The 21,985-nt window shown below is 33.4% G+C and overlaps 1 protein-coding gene across 1 annotated transcript in view; it reads right to left on the reverse strand.

The window, feature by feature from the left end:
- Positions 1 to 21,985, reverse strand: part of LOC123542633 (CD109 antigen-like) — a 50,409-nt gene that overhangs the window by 26,550 nt on the left and 1,874 nt on the right. The window contains exons 3-19 of the mRNA XM_053531802.1: positions 20,509 to 20,669; positions 18,580 to 18,605; positions 18,181 to 18,334; positions 17,563 to 17,633; positions 15,889 to 16,014; positions 15,045 to 15,084; positions 14,155 to 14,239; positions 9,823 to 9,913; positions 8,951 to 9,178; positions 7,966 to 8,193; positions 7,735 to 7,851; positions 7,051 to 7,116; positions 5,430 to 5,624; positions 4,695 to 4,844; positions 4,017 to 4,094; positions 3,349 to 3,426; positions 2,732 to 2,828 (exon numbers count right to left, since the gene is read on the reverse strand). Coding sequence (XP_053387777.1) covers positions 2,732 to 2,828; positions 3,349 to 3,426; positions 4,017 to 4,094; positions 4,695 to 4,844; positions 5,430 to 5,624; positions 7,051 to 7,116; positions 7,735 to 7,851; positions 7,966 to 8,193; positions 8,951 to 9,178; positions 9,823 to 9,913; positions 14,155 to 14,239; positions 15,045 to 15,084; positions 15,889 to 16,014; positions 17,563 to 17,633; positions 18,181 to 18,334; positions 18,580 to 18,605; positions 20,509 to 20,669 — 1,991 coding nt within the window. The remainder of the gene's footprint in view (positions 1 to 2,731; positions 2,829 to 3,348; positions 3,427 to 4,016; positions 4,095 to 4,694; positions 4,845 to 5,429; positions 5,625 to 7,050; positions 7,117 to 7,734; positions 7,852 to 7,965; positions 8,194 to 8,950; positions 9,179 to 9,822; positions 9,914 to 14,154; positions 14,240 to 15,044; positions 15,085 to 15,888; positions 16,015 to 17,562; positions 17,634 to 18,180; positions 18,335 to 18,579; positions 18,606 to 20,508; positions 20,670 to 21,985) is intronic.

Here is a 21,985-nt window from a genome sequence, read left to right on the forward strand (position 1 = left end):
ATATATATATATATATATATATATATATATATATGACATTCCTCCTTTTATTGATTAGTCAATGTTTACAGACCTAGTTTTTAGACACCATGTAAATAAGAACTATTAATTTCTACTGTGTTCCAGAATATCCTACTTTAGAATGTTCCTTTTATACTTAGTGTTACAAGAAAATTTTTGGAACCTTTCATGATACATTAAATAAAGTGCTATCTGACAACAGGCCAAAACGTAGTTTGTATTTATTAATGAAACTTTCCTGTATTTCTTAATAACAAATATTACCAGTTTGAATATTCGTCTTTCAAGAGACGAATTATAATGTTTGGACATATACTGAACAGCAAAAGAAACTATCCAGATGTTTAACTGGGGTATTGTTTTAATAAAAAACTTAAATTTATTACTTTTCTACATTCAACATTACACTTGAAGAACTCTACGTGCTTAATTAAAAAATAGACCGGACGTGAAGTCGTCAGTCCCACAATAACCTTTTTATTTCTCTACAAAATTCACGTGTTCGTGTAATTAACGATTTTCTATGTATTGGAAACATTGATGATTGACTCACTCGAAAAACAGCATTAGGTAAAACAATATTGTATGTTGCATGGCATGATTGAATCAAATTTGGCGCGAGCGCGCAATTGTTATGTTACAATGCAACTGACGCGTAGAAGATATAGCCAGAATTTCGTGCAAAATGGCTATTGTTGGACTACTGAGTTCACGGTTTATCATCTGTTTTTTAAATTTAACACGTGAGGTTCTTCAAGTGTAATGTGATATAAAGAAAACAAGTCAAATTTATAAACTTAAGTTTTTTTTACTGATAAATACCCCAGATTATATGTGGACAGTTTCTTTTGCTGTTCAGTATACTAAAGTTACTTTTGAACTTTGTGAAACATTGTGGAATTTATTTTGTTTGGATTTATATTTGACCCGGACAGGATTTGGACTATTCTAACCTGTTATTGGTTTTTACGGCTCTTTGACATTTTTGAAAGAATTTGAATTGTTACTTAAATTCATAATTAGGAGAAGAACTCTGTGAGACTTGTATTTCGTTCTAATCCTTTTCATTTACTGTACATGTAATGTTCGTATTTTAATATAATTTTGTATATTTTTGGGAATAAAATATGTTTAAACAAAATTCATGAATAAAATTTTGTTATGTTAATAATATTTGCTGGTTTCTCTTTCTATTACTTTTATTTAGTGTAACAAGAAAGTGTTTACCATCTGACGTAACAATATGCTACATATCCGTTAAAAAGTGTTTGTCAGCATCTCGTCTATGTTAAAGCAAAAGTATTTATATAATTTTGACAACCCTTCATATACATATATGTAAGTGGACTAAAGATAATAGGTAAGGGTAGATTGCTCGGAAGCACAAAGCACCTAAAAGACAGCCTCAGAGCCATGCATTTGCAAAGTAGGCCCACAACAAATAGAAGCTGTAATGGAAAAATATTACAGACGGTTTGCTTCAAACGTCTAACAAGTACATATTAATTTATGTGAAATATAGATAGAGGGGAGGAAGTGGTAAAATGGTGGTGGAGGGGAGGTGGGTGGGGGGAGGTTGGGGGAGGAATTTGAAGGGGAAAGAAGAACAAGCATGAATATACCAAGGGACTACTAAGTGCCTTAATAACAATCGCACTACAACGTAAACCATAAAAGAGCAGACACTCATGTACCAAAATCAATACTCAATTGATAAACCTTGGAGCTAAGTTTAAGGGGCTCACGTTTGCTTCCTAGTCTGGATATCCAACTGCATCTAACTCGGAACTTTGACCATTTTCACTCAGATATCATGTTTACCTTTATTCCCTATCATCATGCCGAATGCTAAATGGAACAGGGTATCCTTGTTGCATTGACAGTTTTCAATGCAACGAGGCTAAAGTTCATGACAAAGAATATCATTGTAGTATTATTAGTATCTGTGTACTAAACAAGCAGATGCCACAACAATCAACTGTGTCTTTATATTCAAGTGGTACAAACTACTCTCAAATGCTCCAGATTTGCTTAAAGACAGCGAAGAGGGAGAAACAGAAAAACTGCGAATGGATGTTAACGCCAATGTATGACGCCGTAGATAAAGACAACGTTCTCACCTTGAGTACCAGTCATTAGTGTTCAAAGTTTTATAGTATTCTAACCAAACATATTCTTATGACTTAAATATTGCTCACGAAAAATTATAAAATAATTTTACAAATATGAATTAATAAATTTATTTTCATGAATTAAAGCATCATCATGAAAGCAAGACGTCGTTAACGTTGTTGAAATATGATCGCCCTGCGCCGGTCACGGTTAAGCGATTGTTTTCGAGGAGGCGTAACTCCTAAATGCATGGTCATAATCACGTCAAATTTGCAGTGCCGTTAGTAGAAAGATTCCAAATTATGATGGTATAGTTCTTGTTTTGCTTCCTTAAAGTATATAAAAGCTAGACAAAAGGTCTACGTTATTTTTGAAGAGCCCTCGTACACAAACATGTTGTTTCTGTTTTCATAAAAAGTGAATAAAAACAAATAGACATAATTGCATAAATAAAAATATGCAAGATTTATGGTCAATCTGAAAAACAACAGTTCCAAAGTTTGGATACAGATATATAAACATTGTTTATAAAATGTCTTTGTTTTGTTCAGTTAGTATGTACATACTTTGTGTTTAATAAAAATAATGTATTCCTTACTTGGTGGCACGCATTGTCGCTGATATCCTTCGTCTAAAAGCAAATCCTTCTTCTTTTCCAGAATGTTAGCATCAGAGAGAATTAAAAGCCCAGTTTCCTGGAAAAATATACCATCCTCAAATTAAGCAAAACTGATAAACTTGTCAACTATTAAACGAACTTCGGTTGTGAAATTATCATTTTGGAAACTGAATTATTGGTTTTATTTAACAGCAACTACGATCTCAATGCAAAACCAGGAGTTTGGCTAACTTTAAAACCACTTCTAAGTAACTTAGAAACTTCTGTTTTAGTTTGATGGTAGTTAGGGGCTAAGGAGCAGTAAATGTCGCAATTTTATATTAATTTCAAGTACAAAACAAACGATTAAAACTTGTTCAATTTGATTTTTTTTTCAAAATTTAACCGGATATACGGCATCTAATTCTTGAGGATATGCGAATAGGTTTTCAGCTGCCATTAACTTTGAACACTTTGATAAATTGCAGTATTTTGTCACTATGCCGTCCAGCAAAACGTCTATAAGTACGAGCTAAGAATGATAATAAGACGACATAAAAAATAAATTCATACATTATGCAACTGTTAGAGCAGTTACAATAGAGATTTTCACTTACGATATGTACGTCATGCAGATACCATAACGATCCATGTGAACGTTTGGCCAATGACAACTTGTTTACCATAGCATCTCGCTGCAATTTGAGCAGTAATTTCTATAATTACAAGTTGTATAATGCCTTTTTATTGCAAATTCTAAAATACATCTACAGATTTGATAATTGCCATTTCCACACTCAAATTTTGACCACATACAAGCAAAAAGATGTTAATGTAGATAGTATATTAATCTCATCTCGATAAATAAGGGTTTCTTCATTTTAATGTGAATTCATGTAACAGTTACAGTGAATATCAGATTTAAAGTTCAATAAGTGTTTTTTTCTAATTTTCTGTTAAAACAGATAAGACAGATGCAGTAAATATATATTTAACTTTATACAAAACTTGGTTTTTAAATTTTAAACTTGGTTAATTATATTGTCAAATATTTAATTCGAAAGGTCAACAATTGGGTCCGAACTCGATTGTCGGGCCACGAAGTGGAAAAGTGTGTCTTTTTGGCATCCAACTGTTATTTTACCACTTCACCAATGGTCTAGGGGTGGAGGATTATATATATAGTCCTTGAAAGACACAGAGTGCACAAGAGGTTTATTTCTCTAATACTAGTATATCAAAGCAATGAAAACAAAATTATGTATCCTAATTTTCAAGTAATTACCTTCTTTCGTTTGTTGTTTGTACTCTTTAGAATGTTCTCAGACACGTTGTAACTCGTACCCGATATTCCGCTTATAACCTGAAAATTTAGGTAAAAAGTTAAGATCCAAGATTCTGGGAGCTGTTTCAGTACAATATATCAACGTCATATTCTGACGAATGATTTTTCAGCGCTCACTCGGATAGTTTCCTATTAGGATACTTTTTTGCATTTTTTCATTTGTTTACAGGAATTAAAAATTAATTCAAACAATCGGCAAATTTTCCTGATTGCAATTTCTTAGACACTATAAGTAAATGAAATAGTGTACTTTGTCTTAAGCTGGAATATAGTTACATGAAGTCTTCTATTATGCCACCGAGGCATTAACCCTCACTCTGACAAATTTCTATGATAAACTCGTCTATTTTTCAATTTGGACAGTACCATTTACTGTTAAAAGAGATGCTTACTAAAAGAGACTTACTGAATGGCGACAAATGCAGATTATAATCAGACTGCACGGATATGCAGGCTGATAATGTTCTATACTGGTCGCAAAGACAGAATCAATCGTGTCTAGCATTGTAAAGGTTAAACAGAGCAATTTGCGGAAATATGTTAAACGCAATACCATACATCTATTTAAGAGCAGGGACAATTTTTTTGCTTATACTCAGAATATCTTTTCACACATACATCTGAATAGAATATATCGTTGTGTGTTCCAATGATACGATTTCGTTCGTCCTCCACCAATACGTACACAGTTGATCTGGGATCGGCAGATATACGAATATCCACTATTTGTCTTGGTTGAAGAAGATATTGACCATATGATACTCGAACCTTGAAAATTTGATAAAACATATTGGTTTAAACAATATTAATTCAAAGACGCGTTTCATATATTATATATTAATGCTACAGATTTAAGATGTAAGCTATAAACTTGTATTAAAACCCATTTCCTAAATAAAACATATTATTGTATCTTTTGCAACTTAAAGAATAGTAATACTGCATCTGCCCAGCAGATATCATTCGTCATGTGAAGAAAACCTTCGATGTACGTTCACTGCTTATAAACACAGATATAAGTGTTGAAAATATTAGCTGTGTAACTATCCTGATATTTAAATTAAAATTTAAGCCAGATATGGTCATACATTCTGTGAAAATACATTTGGAACTACACACATTCTGAAAATGATGAACATTGCATGAGATTATAAACTGTAAAAATGCATGCGATTTAAACCTTTAAATAAGTTAGAATGGCCGCAGCTGGAAAACTACAAATGACATAAATTTTGTAGTTGTGACTCTAAACCTATTTAAAACTAAAAACAAATCAGATGAAAATAAGAATAAAATGTTAGTATCTGACAATAATATTATGTTCTGAATTTGTTTAGTCGAAAACGAAATCACCTCGTTACTGACTGGATTCCCTTCGACTTGTATGAAGACATAGTCAGCAATCAAATAACCTGAGTGAGTTAAGTGATGGACTAAGATGTAGGCCCGTGGAATCATATCTTTTGTCACATATATATTATGTGTTTTATTCGATACACCGTTAATTGCTACATGTTCGGATGTCAGCAGCATACCCCTGGAATAAACCTACAGAAAAAGCAATACATTTTTAGATATCTACTACGTGCAAAAAAAAACAAAAACACACACACACTAGTTAAACGCGACATTCGCCTTGATGAATCATCCTTAAAGTAAAGAAAAGTTTTCTTTTTCATGATAACACCAAAATATTCTGAAATACTAGTACTTTATGAAACACAAATTAACTTTAAGAGAAATTGGCAAGAAAAAGTGCGGACGAAGTACACATATTCGTATGAATACACATGCAAATGTAGTTAAGGTTACTTTTTTAACTTCAGTTTAGGGGCATAATCAGGGTAATTTCGGTTGTAATGTACATTATCTACGTACAGAAAGAACATTAAAGTACTTATGACTTCTTGAATAAAGAAAGCTGTCACAGAGGACAAGACAGCGAGCTCAGCTATTGCAATGCTGGATAGTAAATTTGGGCACATCTGAGAAACCTATAGTTGTCACTGAAGTGTTTAATGATTCCTAAATGGATGAAAATATTACAAATAACTTAAGTCTGTGTCAGAAGTATTAACTGCTAACAGAGATAAACATTAAGAATATTAAATACATTAAGCAAGTATAAAAAGAGACATAATTCATGGAACGTTTCTGCAGCATTAATGTACCATGTATCATATCATGTGACTAATACTTATAGGAAAAATCTGTTTAGTAATAACTGCGATAGAGCAAAAGTGCATCACAACTTGAACCTGATATAAGTAAAAATTGGCATAACTCATAACATATTGGTGCCAGCATTGTAAACCTTGTAATATATGGTGTAGGTGATGATGCGGAGCAGCACTTTGAAGTTTCGATCAAATCTATTTAGGAACAACAGAGATATGGTGAAGAAGCATAAACACTAAACTGAAATTCTAAACAAAAATGGCATAATTAATGAAATATCTGTTCGAGAGTTATTGCCCTTGCGTTATAGGATAAACGTGATGATGTGGAACATATCTTTTAAGTCTGAATCATATCCATTTGGTTATAACTGAGAAAGAGTGAGTCTGAAATTCTGTGTAGAAAGGTGTGTGTGTGTGTGTGGTGGGGGGGGGGGGCGGGAAAGCGGGATGGGGTGGAGGGGGGCTAATTCATAAAAGTTTTAACATTGGTGCAAGGTGACATAATTCATGACAACTTGGTACCAGAGTTATGGACTTTGTGTAATATTTTGTGGGTGATAATAATGAGGAAAAACTATTTTTAAGTTTGAAACAAATCCATAAAGCATTTACATAGTTAAAGAAAACGTGCATTGAAACTTTAACCAAGGTGTGGACATGGAAGGACGCCGGCGCCGGGTAGAGCAGGTCGGCTCTCCATACTTCGTATACTAGTCGAGCTATAAATTATTTGCAACATTTCTAAATTTAGCATATAATAAGAGTTCAGAACAATAGTAAAAATACACAATTACTTCGAATGTTAGATTTCCATTGAGATTTTCTGTTGCAGTAATATCAAGAGAGACGCTTTCATCGACCTTCAATGAAAATGAAAAATAAAAATTAATAAATCATGAAATTTAAGTATAGTAGCCACTTCTAAATAAAAAAAATGACCGGTTATTATGTTTCTTAAGTTTTCATAATATGACTACAATATTTCTCAGAATTATCTTCTGACAGACTATTAGATATCGATGTGTAGGTTTACATTTTACAAATCATGTGGTAAAAGAAGGTTGGTGATTAAAGGAGCGGACGAAGTGCATATTTTCGAATGAATCCATATACCAACAGCTTTGTCATGACCTTAACTGTCTGATTTAGGGTCATCAACGCCATTTAAATTGTAAATGTACAATTTTATTTCCGTATAAACCTAACATAGCAATATAGTACAGTGTAACTTCCGAAAACCGAACGACCTCCGGACCGGCCTAAAAGTTCGGTTTTTGGAGGTTTCCGGAATTCGGAAGTTTGAAAGTTTGTAGGCAAATTGGACGTGGTGCACAAGAGGTATGTACTCGAAACATTAGGGTAATTGTAATCCTGGATTACGAACAGTATAGTTATAACCGTGTACATACACTTTGTCCTGAACAGTGCAACTTTGTTATTTTTGCGTTCATTAAGGCAAACCATCTTATAAATCTTACCACTGTCTGTACTTTGTTGGCATATATCCGCATTAACGGCATACTAGTAGACAATGGATACAGGTAAATTCTTTTGTAAGTTGAAAATGGTTGTATACTGGGATCATTAAGCTGTACCTGTAAAGGAAAGAAATATACTTTCAAATTTTATTCCTGATTATTTAGGGGACAATGTTTGTCCAATTTTTAAAGATTTAATTTCAAAATAATGTTCATGTATTGTATTATCACCTTTAAGGATAACATTTCTGCGTTATCATCAACATGGTAGCTAAGATCTGCATATCCTAACTCATTGAAAGGAATTGACATAGATTCCCCAGTAACATCCTGAACATTGAGCCATGTATATGCAGGATTTCCCAGGGTGCACGTTTCCAAAACAGCAGTAGTTACTGTCGGTGTCACAGTTAAGTACCCACTTTGCCCGACTGGCTGATTACCTCGTTGGACGAGGAGCTGAAACAAAAAAATGCAAAATTTTGAAAAAAATAGAACTATTTTTTCCCATTTATTCTATTCTTTATGCTATGTTACGTTCTATGTGTTTAAATGCTCCATACCTATTACAAACATGTCTCAACAGGTAAAACCTTATGTTTTAAAAGTTCATGTAATGGTGACGTTCGTTAAAATCTTCAAAGGTGTGTATCTTTTTTTTTATTTTCTCTAATTAAGAAATATACCTGTATATTTTTGGAAATATATTTCTGCACCTTTAAAGAGATGAAGCATATTTGACCATAGTTCTGATGCCTACAAAATATATAATGAGAAACTGCCAGCTTCTTCATTTGCATCAGATTTCTGGGGACGAAATGGCTACAGAATCAAAATCTACTATCAAATAGAAACGGAGAATATACGCTTCGTCCGTGGATTGAACTCCACAATCGAGTGATCCGTACTTCTATTCTCTCTCTACAGAGCTAATCGCGCAGGCTAAAATTAATGTAAAATTAATACAGTACATGTAACAGAGGGTTATCTCCACTTAATCGTACAAATGAAAGAAATCATTTTGTATTTTCCAGTCGCTTAATGACGAAATATTGTGCGCTTTTCGAAGACCACTTTGGCATTTTTCCTGTTGTTTTTATTCGGAAAAATATGTGCAGGCAATTTACGTCCGAACGTTGCCTAATTGCCCAACGATAATACGTAATAATACGGGAATTACCGAGTGTCATCACCTTAAAATATCTTTTATTACTACCTTTGTACGATAGGTCATTCCTGGTATGAAACTGTTTCTGTATTGGTCAACTTTGGAGATGGTAACAGAATGCTGTATGTCGAATACAATGTTAAGTGATCTTTCGGCTACCATTGTCAGAGCTGTAGCGTTGTCGGCCACCGTAGCTCGGATATTTATCCTTGAGTCCAGGTCTAATTTATTGTTTATCTGGGACATCTGAACAGTAAACTGTACTGACCCTTTCAACTACAAATACAAGGAAAAAACATATAAAGTAATTAAATTTGTTTTATCGAGGATCCAGCCTGATGTTTAATTCCTTGAACATCGTCATTTGTTTTTGGTTTTTTTTTGTATTGACTGCCCAAATACCGCTAAATACTTGGTGTAAACATATTTTGTCTATTTAGGACAGTATACGAATAAGTTAAAATTATAACTGTAATTTACAGTGATAAGCGAAATGGACAGAAAACTAATATGCTTACCGTTGTCTTTTCCCTAAATATGCCAAATATTATTTTTTTTTGAAAATTTTTTAATCCAGAAAATAAAATAACAGAAAACACTATGATAACACGCAGACATACATAGCAATGAGACCATTTTAGTTAAAATACCACTATTTGCCCGTGCCTTGCTTGGCCACTTCATGCAAATTGCACTATGTAGTAGTCTATAGATAAGACTGACAAAAAGTATTATAACGTTATTAACATTTGGTTTGACTGTTGTATTACTACGAGTGCTGAACAGGTATATGCCGAATTCAACGACGATTCTTTCTATAAAACGCTATAACCTTTTCTAAATGTAAGCGTGCTTAAAATAAATAAGCAGATTTTTAATCATGAAGCCTTGTTTAATCATATCTAATAAAAAATCCCTACCTCTGCATTAAGTGAAAAGTTATTCGAAGGCTCATCTTCGTTGTAAAATAAAACAGTGCAATTTCCGATGACGTCTGTATTGAACGTGAACCTTTAATAACGAAGTAACAAAACTACATACATACTGGTTTGTCTCAAAATTTAACATAACAATTTGTCTCATAATTCTTCACATACCCTGTGTTGGGATAATCAGGATAATCAGGATTACGATGAAACACATAAATTATTTTAGTGCACGAAACATGAGTTTGGTTTAACGATTATATTCAATGTATTTAATGATGTTCGGTGGTCTTTAAGCGTCTCGTGGCGGTTGTCTCCTCGTACCTGGGCGCAGCGTTGTTATATTTGCCGCTCCTTTGGAATCCCGGAGTTCATTCATTTTAAGTACACAGGAATACCGTTTCAGCCGGTGCTAGGGGGAGGGGCGTGAAGAATGATACACAGTTTATTTCCTCTAACGAACAGACTCAATAAAACCAAGTCTGCTAATATGTTGCTTGCGTTCTAAGTTTTTGTATTACCTCAAAATATGTATGTTATGAAAGTAAAACCGTATAATAACTCAGCAAAGAGAAACCGAAAAACCATTCACACGATATGAACTCCAAAATTGTTGAAATACAGAAATGGAATAAATGCTATGTATGTTTGAAAAAATACCCTTCAATTGCGTCAAAAAGTTTTAGAGTTATTTTTATCAAAATTCCCAAGTTTAGTTTCCCATACTTTGCGCAAAATAGGGTAAGTGCGAGGTTGGCATGCCTTAAACGCGTTTAAACCCCCTTGTTTTCTTTATATATGTTCCAAGGAGGTACCCCTATTTTCAACTGGTTTTCTGTATGTCTTGTATTTTCTGTTGTGTATGTTGTCTTATTTGTTGTAAGCGGGTTTTCTCCTTCTCATCACTCCCCCTATCGCCCCCCCCCACCTTTTTTGCATCCCCTCCCCCTTTACTATGAGCTAGTTTTCGTGTCACCCTTTTTTGGCTGCCGGAATCCAAAGGTGGTACACGATTGTTTTTTACTGCTTATAGGTGTGTGTTTGTGTTCTTGTGTGTCGAAAGCGGTTCGCTACAGTGTTGTTGTATCTTACTTGTCTGTTTATTTATGTTAGTTAGTTTGTTGTGGTGGTGTGTTTATCTTTGGTACATGAATGCCTGCGCTATTGAGGTTTACATTATAGTGTAACTATGATTAAGGTAGCATTCCCTTTGTATATTCATCCTTGTTCTGCTTTCCCTTTCTCTTCCTCCCCCATCCCCTTTCTACCCCTTACTACTTCTTCCCCCTCTATCTAAATTTTACATAGATTTAAATTTACTTGTTGGATTTTGGAAGCAACCCGTCTGTAAGATTTGTCCGTTACAACTTCTTTTGTGGCGGGCCTACTTTGCAATGCGTGGCTCTGAGGCTGTGTTTTTAGTGCTCTGTGTTTCCGAGAAATTTACCCTTTGCCATTATCTGTCTTTAGGTATCTGATCAACATTTACATATTCATGAAAAAGGCGGATTATTTTTTTTTTAAGATCAAAATAATCTTTACATACTTAAGGACGCTCCCTACAGTTTCGTTGTTTTTCTCAATAATAGATTTTTATGAAATGTTTTGTATTAAAAGATCATGTTATGATGTATTAAAAATGAAATAAAAATACTAAATCACCAGCTTTGTTTCAATTTAATTTGCCCCTAGATATGGTGTTATTTTTAACATTTTTCAAAATTGCTATAATTCTAAAATATATTTCAGTAAAGTACAATAATCAGCATAAATTTGATATCTAAGCATTTTTATAACGGAAAACAATATATCTATTTGAAACATGCTTAGAGAAATCAAAAGAAACTAATTTTGTAAAGAAAGGAATACTTGTTCAGCGGGTCCAATGGCTATTTTTGCATATTTTGCCATTTTTAAGTTGGTACTTCTGCTATTATATCGAGTTTCACATAATAGAATTTAATCAAACTCTGCATATACCTTTGGTTATGTCTACCTAATCTAAAACAAAAAGAAAATTGATAGTTCACCATATTAGATTTCGCTTAAATCAAATTACGAGGTGGGGTGTGGCGGGCATTTATACAACGCAGGTCGGTACGAAATACTCTTTCAGTGTTTGAGCAAATGACTTAGAGATATATATCAAATTATCAAACGGCAGATTCCTTAATAAGCGGATTTTAAGGTGCTTCTGAAGCATTTTGATGTCATAGAACGATGAATGTTCCCGCCTTTCTTCGAACAAAACCTTTAGTTTGCGAACACGGATGTACGGCATGGGTACGGTACGGAATTAGAAACAGCTGTGACTCAATGGAGAGTTGGAGCGCCGGTATAAATTACAGACTCCAGTATACAATGTATGTCGGATTGAAGCAATTTGAACTAAAAGTTATTTAAATGTATATATTTTGTAACCATGGTGATACTTACCCTAACCTTTAGTCAGTATATTATACCTATTATACATTAAATGCATGTGAACATACAATTTTCTGCACATTTTTGCCGTACGCGGCATTAGATAACCACTTCCGGGCATGTACAGAAGACCTCTCCAACACTACAATGAGCTACATCGATTAGAAAAACAACCAAATTGGCACGGTGTTGGGGTAAATATCGACCCGTCCGGAAAATCTTTAGCGGGCGCTTTAAATACGATTTTATCATTTGATCAATGAACTTGGTTTATATAAGGACTGTGTCAGTCGCAAAACGAGTTATATTTCCGTCCGTTTTCTTGTTTATTTTTTCTCGGTTAGAATTAATGAGTATGAATTGATCAATATGTTAAATATTAAGACATTTTTAAATTATTTACCACTTACTCATCTGAAGGAATCCATAGAGCAAAATCATGTTTCTTTTGCAAAGATATTATATGTCATTCAATGTGATTATAATTTAGCTGACATACAGGTATTCGAAAAATTATGAGACACATCGCTTTGAAGTTTAATATTCAGATAAATCTAAATACACGTCGATGAAAATGAACTTGCGTTAAATTTCATTTAGGTAGGCGTTAAACTATTTAAATTGGTCCTAAATAGAAGCAGATAAGATAAAACTAGAGCTGCTTTTGAGAAAAGCACATATCTCCCACAACTGCCTTATCATCTGAACAGTAAAAAAAACAAGGACGGATATCCAACAAGGAAATCCACGTTCTAAACACGCAGCCTCCCCAAAGACACACACGAACAACCCTCGCACACAACACAGAAAATGAAACACCAAAGGACAAAACAAACAAATATAGGAACACAGTGGGCACCGCCTTTGAACGGTCAGTGGCAAAACCACCACTGGGGAGTTTAAATCGGTTTATGGTGCACCTAACCTCCTTACCCCCACCATGTTCCAAAGTCACAAGACAGTGTAAATAAAAATAATCCCCGCCAGGTGAAACCTTAACATACGTAAAGGCAACAGAAGGTATGTTATGTAAAACACAAAGATGTTCTTGTAAATAAAATATAAAAATGCATTCCTTCAGAACCTAAAACGCATGTACTCAATGCCTTTGCAGAAGAGGGAGCAACAAGGAAACACCCTTAAGGTCCCGACGAAACAGGCCAGAAGACGGAAATCAAAATCTGTCTTTATATACTGTTTACTGCAGAGAATACACCTTGGATAGTTTTGGAGTAAGTGTTGCAGTAAGTAGCCTATCGGATAAGTGTTGGAGTAAGCGACCTTTCGATAATTCAAGAGCCATAATTCCGAAGTGCGTGGGCCGATTTGGCTAATTTTCGAACTTGGCCGAGGACTTACTGGCAAACACATTTAGTTGAGGTTTGGTGAAGATCCGATGAGAAATATTCGGACAAGATTTGTGACAAACGGACACACAGACAGACAGACAGGAGTACATCAATATGTCTCTCACCACACAGTGGTGTGGGAGACATAATAAAAACATCCAGGTAAAAACTCCTGAGCACTCTTATAGAACTTCTAACATTTTTAATTTCACAAGCTGCACGCAGTTAATTAAATTGTCTGTATTCCTTCAGAAACGTATATATACAATACACTGACAGTGTAAACCAATGTGGAATAAGGTATAACGTAAGAAAATAGTTTAAGGTGATTTAATGTAACAACATAAAACATGAGAAAAAGTACTAGAAGCAGCTTCTGGGTGATTATCTCCAATATTTGTGCATAAAAACTTCGGCATGATAAAAAAAAATGCATATCTTACTAGCATTTGTGTTGCCTTGTTATATGTTTTCTTAATTAGATACATTCTTCGATCCACTAAAAACTTGTTAATTTAAAATAATCATTTATATTTATATAATTTGGTCTTACGTTGCTTCCACGTCTACTGTAAATGTCGTTTGTGTTGAATGTATTTCTGTCGGTAAGGTAATTTGAACTGTAAACCTTGGAAGAACTGTAAATAAATAATTTTAAGTTTACAAAGCATTATTTATAGAGACACAGGCCATTGCATTTAGCAGTTATAAACATCCCTGTAGCAATAATGACAATAACTATGTGACAATTCAGCGTACATATTTTATAGTGTTTTGTAATCACAAAATCCTGGAATAACAATGCATACAATCAGTGTTAAATATTTTACAGTGTGTTACAATTACATCTTAAATAACTATCTTTACATATTTAATTGGGTGTAGCAATTACATATGTACAAACATTCGGAAATAACTCTGTGTTAACTCTGTGTTAACTCAGCGTTCACACTTTAGTATTTGGCAATTACAAACATCCGGGGATATATAGCTACGTGTACATTCCGCGTACACATTATTATATGTAGCAATTAAACATTTGGAATTAACTACGTGTGCACTCAGCGTAAAATGGAAATAACTGTCTGTGCACATTTTTATAGTGTGTACAATATCAAGCATCTGAGAACAATTATTTGCACGCTGAGATCTAGACATATCTATGTTTACACACATGGTTCACTTTTTTGTGTGTAGAATTTACAAACATGTATGAATAACTATGCCTACATTCATCGATCACATTATTCTCAGCGTACAATCTGTTATAGTTTGTAGCAATTACAATCATCGGGAAATATCGTGTATATGTTTATAACAGTAATCATTTGCTGACAATACATTTGAAATATAAATATTTCATTCACAAGTTTATGCTCAAAACTATGATGTTTTGCTATCAACAATATATCACATGAAATGCTAAATTATGTAAATTCTTACCATAGTCATTTACTTCAAATGTCTTTGAGGTTGTTTTACCCTAAAATAAACATTTTATTTCAGCATAGAGCGTAAAAATGTTCCTAAAAGATAATAAGTTTCCTTCCAACAAAACATTAATTTAGTTTCAGTATACTTATATTAAATAAGAAAGGTAGACAACAAAAGTTCAGACACTAAATTTTCAAAAGAATCAAAATATTTAAAGGAAAACATTTTGAAGAGTGATGACAAAACCAATTATAAAGCCATTGAACATGACTTCAAATACAATTCATAGCTAGAATGTATTCTTTATATAATTTGATTTTTTTTATGTTTATAAATTCTGTTTGTTATTGTGTTACATTTTCTTTGGATTAAATGACCAAGATGTTACCGAAGATTTAATATTTTGCGCACAAATACATGCATAAACGAAGGCACTGTATGCAAAATACATTTTATATATACATACACTTATACTTTCAGACACAATCAAAGTGCACATTCTACTATGGCATGTTTTTCTGCCAGTTAGACAGAGAAGGAAGTGAAGATTCGGTTGACCCACAAACTGGAATAATTATGACGTCATACAACCGCATAACGTTCAATTCATTACTACTTTAGCATACTGTATTCACTATATTGACTCAACGAGCATGTTCAGAATAAAACTAAATGTGACTTTTTGTTTTATATTGTCTGATATAATACCAAGATTCAACGTTCAGGTGTTTGAATAAAATCCCCGCCACATTCAAACGTTGAAAATCAGACGATAAACAACATAATGCAATTTAAATAACCAATTTGAAAATACTTAAATAAAAGATGTTATCAAGTAATTTTAAATAATTACCATAGCATCAATCACAAGTTTCCAGCTTCCAAAGACAGGATATCTACTGAGCTCTAATTGTCCCGAAATGACGCCACTGGTAACGGAATTTGGTCCGTTGACTTCAATTCTATTGTTATTTCCGTCCTACGATAAAAAGCCATAAAAATAAGAAAAATGACACCTTATATGCAGGACATACTAAAATTGGCTTCTAATGTAAGCTAAAGGAAACCACAATAATTACTCACTCCTTTATAATTATTTTTAAAAAATCGACTCTGTTTAAAATTTAATTCACATTCATTGACCCAAACTCTATCAACACGGAGCACAATATACCTGAGGCAATATGGATATCGAGTTTGAGATTCATATGTCGACGCATTCCAAAGTGGTTGAGCAGAAACTAAATTGTAAACAAAATGACGGACGTCCACCTGATCCTTTGCATGATAGTGATCAGGAATTCTAATTAAGAAACCTCAAAAAAGAGTCCATGGTAATTGTTCTTTTTATACTAACGTTCACATTAGACTCTCTGACCTCAAAATCAGTAAAGTAAGTTTCATTTAATTCGTGCTTGTTACGTTTGAGGGTTGATGAGTTTTCCAAAACATCTTGAGCAGAAGATTTTCTTGCCCTAGCTGTCATTGTGACTTAACCCTTTGACCTAAAGTCAACAGAGTCTATTTACTGTCTACTGGTAATTTGTCTGCAAAGTCTGAGGATGACAGGTCGAATCTCCCTTAGAATATTAAAAGGATTTGTACTGACTGTAAGTGTGACATTAACCGAAAACCATGTCCTCTATATATAACTAACCAGGGGCGATTGAGGATCATTGCAGTTGATGGCATTGTTAAGATATTGAACGTAAACTTGTTCCGTAGTAACAGTCACTATTACTTTGACATTAGAGTCACTGACCTTAAAATCAAATTAGGCCATGCATTACTTTTGAGCAATACGCGTACCAGGTTTCTTGATCATAACTGACATTCTCTGTTACCTTGACCATTGAGCAATTAAACTTAGGATCAGTAGGGATTAAGTACTGCCATCGAGCAATGTAATTATTAACATTGAGGATTCTTGGTCCTCCACTAAGAATATAATAGCTACAACAATCAATTTTACAGGATGGCTAACCACCACTCGATGAGGATCCTCATTGTTATGTGGATCTCCAGGTCACTGGTCAAGGTCGAGGTGACCTGAGGAAAGGAAAATGGTTTCCAAAGCCTGAGTCATAAAATACAACAGCTTCAGAAAACAGAAAAATTGATAAGCAGTAAAGGTCACAAGGATTTATTGGTATTTTGACGTTTCCATGTTCTAAAAGAGAAAATATAATAGTTACGGCTTTCAAACATTGTTAATCTTTTTGTTATTATTTTAGATAAGTAACTTGTCTTTAAATAACCTCTTTCTCCGCAATATATTTTAGAGGTCCCTCCTTACTCCCTCCAACAACCTCCAAAGTAAATTGTGTATGATCGCACCTTTTATTGCCCTGTCCCGTCCTGCTTGCAAACTGACTTATTATGCTCCGTTAGTAATCCTATGCCTTGTTGTGACATTAACAAAACACTATGAAAATAATTGGAAGATAATTTGGTGTGAACTACCTGTCAACAACTGAACAAATACAAATAGATATATTTAACTTAGAAAATCAATAATGTGGTTTACCTGAATTGTAACAGTTGCTTGTCCTTGGAAGTTCAACAGGTTCGGAAGAAGAAGTACTGCTCGATACTTAACTAGGAAAGAGAGAATATAAAATTTATTAATATATTTAACTCCTTTTACCACGTAGTTAGTTTAATAGTATATAGACAGAAAATGCCATTATGATAGCTTTTGCTGCTAAGGATATACAATGGCCATCTTTCATTAATATATATAATATATCTAAACTTAATTACTTAAAATACAGAAAATCCTTATCAAATGTTTTAACTTAATATATGTATTGTTTACGAAGAAGTACCTTTAAAATTAAATACCTAGTAATAACAGTCAACTGTTAAAACGTTTCAAAAATTAGTGGGGCATGTAGTACAAATGTTATTAGTGTGTATTGTTTTCAACTAGTACTGTTCACACAAATGAACTTGTTATGTTATGTTTTCATAAACTGCACGTAGTAATTTTCATACTTTCAAATATGAACTTTGGGACTGATACATCTTTATTAGTAAAAGAAGAAAACAAGTGGAATATTGATTTTTTTTGTATTTTGTTATAGAACGATATGACATTCTCATGTTTTCGCATGTTAAAATATGATTGTCTACTCTTACATACCTGTCTGTCCTGCGGAATATCGTGTCTTATCAGTCTGGATTAACACTATCAAACCTCTATCTTCAAAACGAATGTTAGAACTGTTTTCAAAAACAAGGCCTCCTGACCCCAAAGTATCTACTTTATATTCTGAAGGTAGCAAGTTACCTGGTACCTGAGAATAAAATACAGCTCGATCGCAAATGATTTGTCAAATCAAATCAACATAAAAACAAATGTGAAATACAATACAATAATACAATATGGTTCACTCCTTTATATATTGTATACAACTCTTATTTCAAATATAAATATAAGTTCATATATATAACGGATCGAATAATATGTGTTAATCACGGTACAATTTAATTAAAAAATGTTACATATTATTTTATATCTGGTGTAATAGCAATAACTTACATTGATAGACAGTGTCGTAGATATTCCTGGAAATGAATATTGTATGCGATATTAAATAGAATCCGAACTCATCAACACTAGAACTCTGCAACTTAGACTTTGAAATGCTAAAAAACCTTAGGCCCTATATTTGTAAATCATGTAGAGATTTGGGTGAAATCTGAAATAAATACGGCATATGCTACAACAAAAATATGTAAAAGGCTTTGCAGATTTGAAACAAAGGAAGTTATGGCAATTTGGCTGTTAAGAGATTTAAAATCTAAATTTAAATTTCATACAGAAAACGTTGATGAATACAGGCCAACAAAATTTTAATACAAACTTAGAGAAGTTCATATTAATTGTAAGATAAGTAAAATAAGTGTTAAATCTTTATCAAATTTCACCAATAGGTCATGAGCCTGACAAATTGAATGCTGTTAATAATAATAATAAAATACTGAAAAAAAATCTGTAGACTATAACGTCATGAATGCAAACACGTCTAAGCTACATGCCAGCCTTATGAAGTTTTTCTTGCTTCTCATCGGCAAACGTAGTGCAATCAAATGGACAACTGGTCTCGGGAATAATCGGCATAACATCCGTGCTATTGTTATACAGGTTGGAACATCTCATTGAAATATTCAACTTGTTTTACTTTTAACTTATTAAACAATTATTCAATTACCATTTTAAGTGCATTCCGCTGCCTATTTTTGACTACTTAACTTACAACTAGTGATCTCAAGCCTTGCTTTCTTTATAGTGATGTAGTCTTTATCTTTGTTTTTTCATTGTTTTGTTCTGAATAATTCGAAAGGAATTTGCAAATAATGTAACTTCTGTAATGTTATACAACACTTTAAATACCTCGAGGTAAACGACAATACAAAGTTTGATCAACAGGAAACAAATTCTTTTGTTTCTTTTATTTATCGTTCAGTCCATCTGTTTGTTTAGGAAGAAGTCTATACGTATTTTGTTATTATCAACTGCGTTAAACGTTCATATCTGTTCATTGAGGAGGAAGTGTCAAAAAGTTAATGACAGATACACCGTAACTAACATGAGATTTCTGAATGCCTTTGGATAAAGGAAAGAATGCTGAATTTCACAATGTTATGGTTTTCAGACCCATATGTCAGTTGTGATTCAAATTGTCATACGAATGTTTTTCGAAACCGTGTTAGACTCTAGCTATTTATCAATTAGGCCTGAAAGTAAGCATTTGCTACCAACAATTATGATAAAATCACAGTCTACGTTTTGATTTACATACACTTTTAAAATTCCCCTTTCTGTTGTTTTTTTAAAGCTTTTATGTTGCAAACAATTTAAGGTGAAGTATAAGGCTTCGTTAAGATCTGCAACGGTTATTTTTTTTAATTAGAAAATATATCTACCCGAATGTATGTGGAAATGTATGTGGAAAGAAAGATTAACCGTAGTGCTAATGACTACAATAATGCATAGATTACTGCATAGATGAACAATCTTAACTATTTCTGAACAATGCTAACTGAAAACCACTGTACCAAAACGTTTTACTGTATCTAATATTATAGCATTATGTGTTCTAGATACGCTTGTCACAGAAGTATGTTATCTGTCTTCATATAATTTTCTTATCTTTGTGCAGTAACAGAGTGTAATTACCCCAAAGGTCTTAAAAATGAACAATAATTTGTAATACGATTGATTAGTTTTAAAGTAGTGTATACAATGAAGTAATTTTTAAAAGTAAAGGTATGTATTGTTACAACAACTAGTAAATATAGATATATATAGTCATCAGCTTTATCATCAGTTTGTATTTATTTTTTTAGAGATTGAAAAGATTTTCAAACAATTAGGGGCTTGACGAAGAGAGATTCAAACTTGCAATTTCATAACCTTACTGCACTTGCGTTCTATTTCATTACTAATTTGAATTTGTGTACTTACCACTCTGAACAGATGTTGTATTTTCTGCTACCAGGGAATCATTCTGTACATATTTCAGACCAGCCCATACAGACACTGGTCCATTGCAGTTCTGAACAAGAACTCGTATTTGTAATGGAATACCCGGGATTAGTGAGTTTGGGAAAGATATTACATACGTCCTGGAAGACAAGAATGTGAAATACAGATAAAACCTCGGATATAAATCCTTTCATCATATCAAAATGCAAAATGATGCCCGATATTTTTCGCATTTTAATTACTCGACAGTTACATAAAGGACTGTAGAAGGGCTTTAAAAGAGAACATAAATTGGCCGATTATAGTGGAACATGCAAGATATTGATAAGTGTGTTTCCGAAAGGATAAAATACAAACCTTAAAATACATAATTCGACGTTGCCTGGACATAAACCGCTATGTTACAGACATTAACACGTTTAAATAAAATAAAACGTTCGACCAAATATTGAAAAGTTTACCATTCTCTTTTCCATCTAAAGAATGGTCTGTTTCCTCACGAAGAATGTTACATAGGCGTGATTTATTTTGGTGATCGATTCTTATAGATCTAATTAACCTTCACATTCTTTCGGTGCAGCCATAAAAACTGAGAGATTCTAGAATTCACTGGTGTGTGTTTTTAGTACTCTTAGATCCGTAGAGTTCTGCTAAGCTGTAGATAGAGGCTATAGGGGCGTTGCACATATCTACTTCTCATAAGCACACTTGAAAAATACCTAGTCTGGATTTATTTGGCTCTGTTATGGTCCCCGAGGCCAAAGGATCTTGTTACAGAATTAGTTTTAGTTTTGACACCACATGTACATGTTGTTTCTAGCCAGAAAGACAAAGATGTCCCGGTGAAAAACAGTTTATATTCACTACTGGGAACTGCATTACGAGCGAGTACCAGCAGTTATTAACCATAAGCTTGCTGTCGGCAAGTGGTTTTTCCTTTGCGACCAGTGCCTGCACATCCGTGCAGACTAATCATGGTCTGTACTGTTCGCTATTCAGCCAATAAATTTTCTATGGACACACCTTTGAATAATAAATGGTACTGCCCAAATTGAATGATAGCTAGACCATAGCATGCAGTCCATGTTAGAAATGTAGCAGGGTAAAGGTTAAGGTAGAAGACCCGTAATGACACTCGGTAATTACGTATTATTATTATTACAGCGTTTCAGCATTCTACTGAAGATAATGTAGCTCATATGAGCGCCCGGCTTTCTGTTCATACTGTAGAATGCCGAAACTACAGATGGGTAATACGTAATGGATTTCTAATTTCTGATTGTCATTGCTGAACCACTGCCTTGATATTTAGATTTTTGCCTAGTACTTTAAACAATTCCAGCAATTTATGACAAATATAAGATAAATTTTAGACATAATCATTTTGAATTCAAAGTTAACAAAGATATAGACCTACCATGAAACGAAGTGTTCTTGATTATTACTTATTAGGGCA

The sequence above is a fragment of the Mercenaria mercenaria genome, chromosome 19, assembly GCF_021730395.1.
Source record: "Mercenaria mercenaria strain notata chromosome 19, MADL_Memer_1, whole genome shotgun sequence".
In the NCBI taxonomy this organism is placed as follows: Eukaryota; Metazoa; Mollusca; class Bivalvia; order Venerida; family Veneridae; genus Mercenaria; species Mercenaria mercenaria.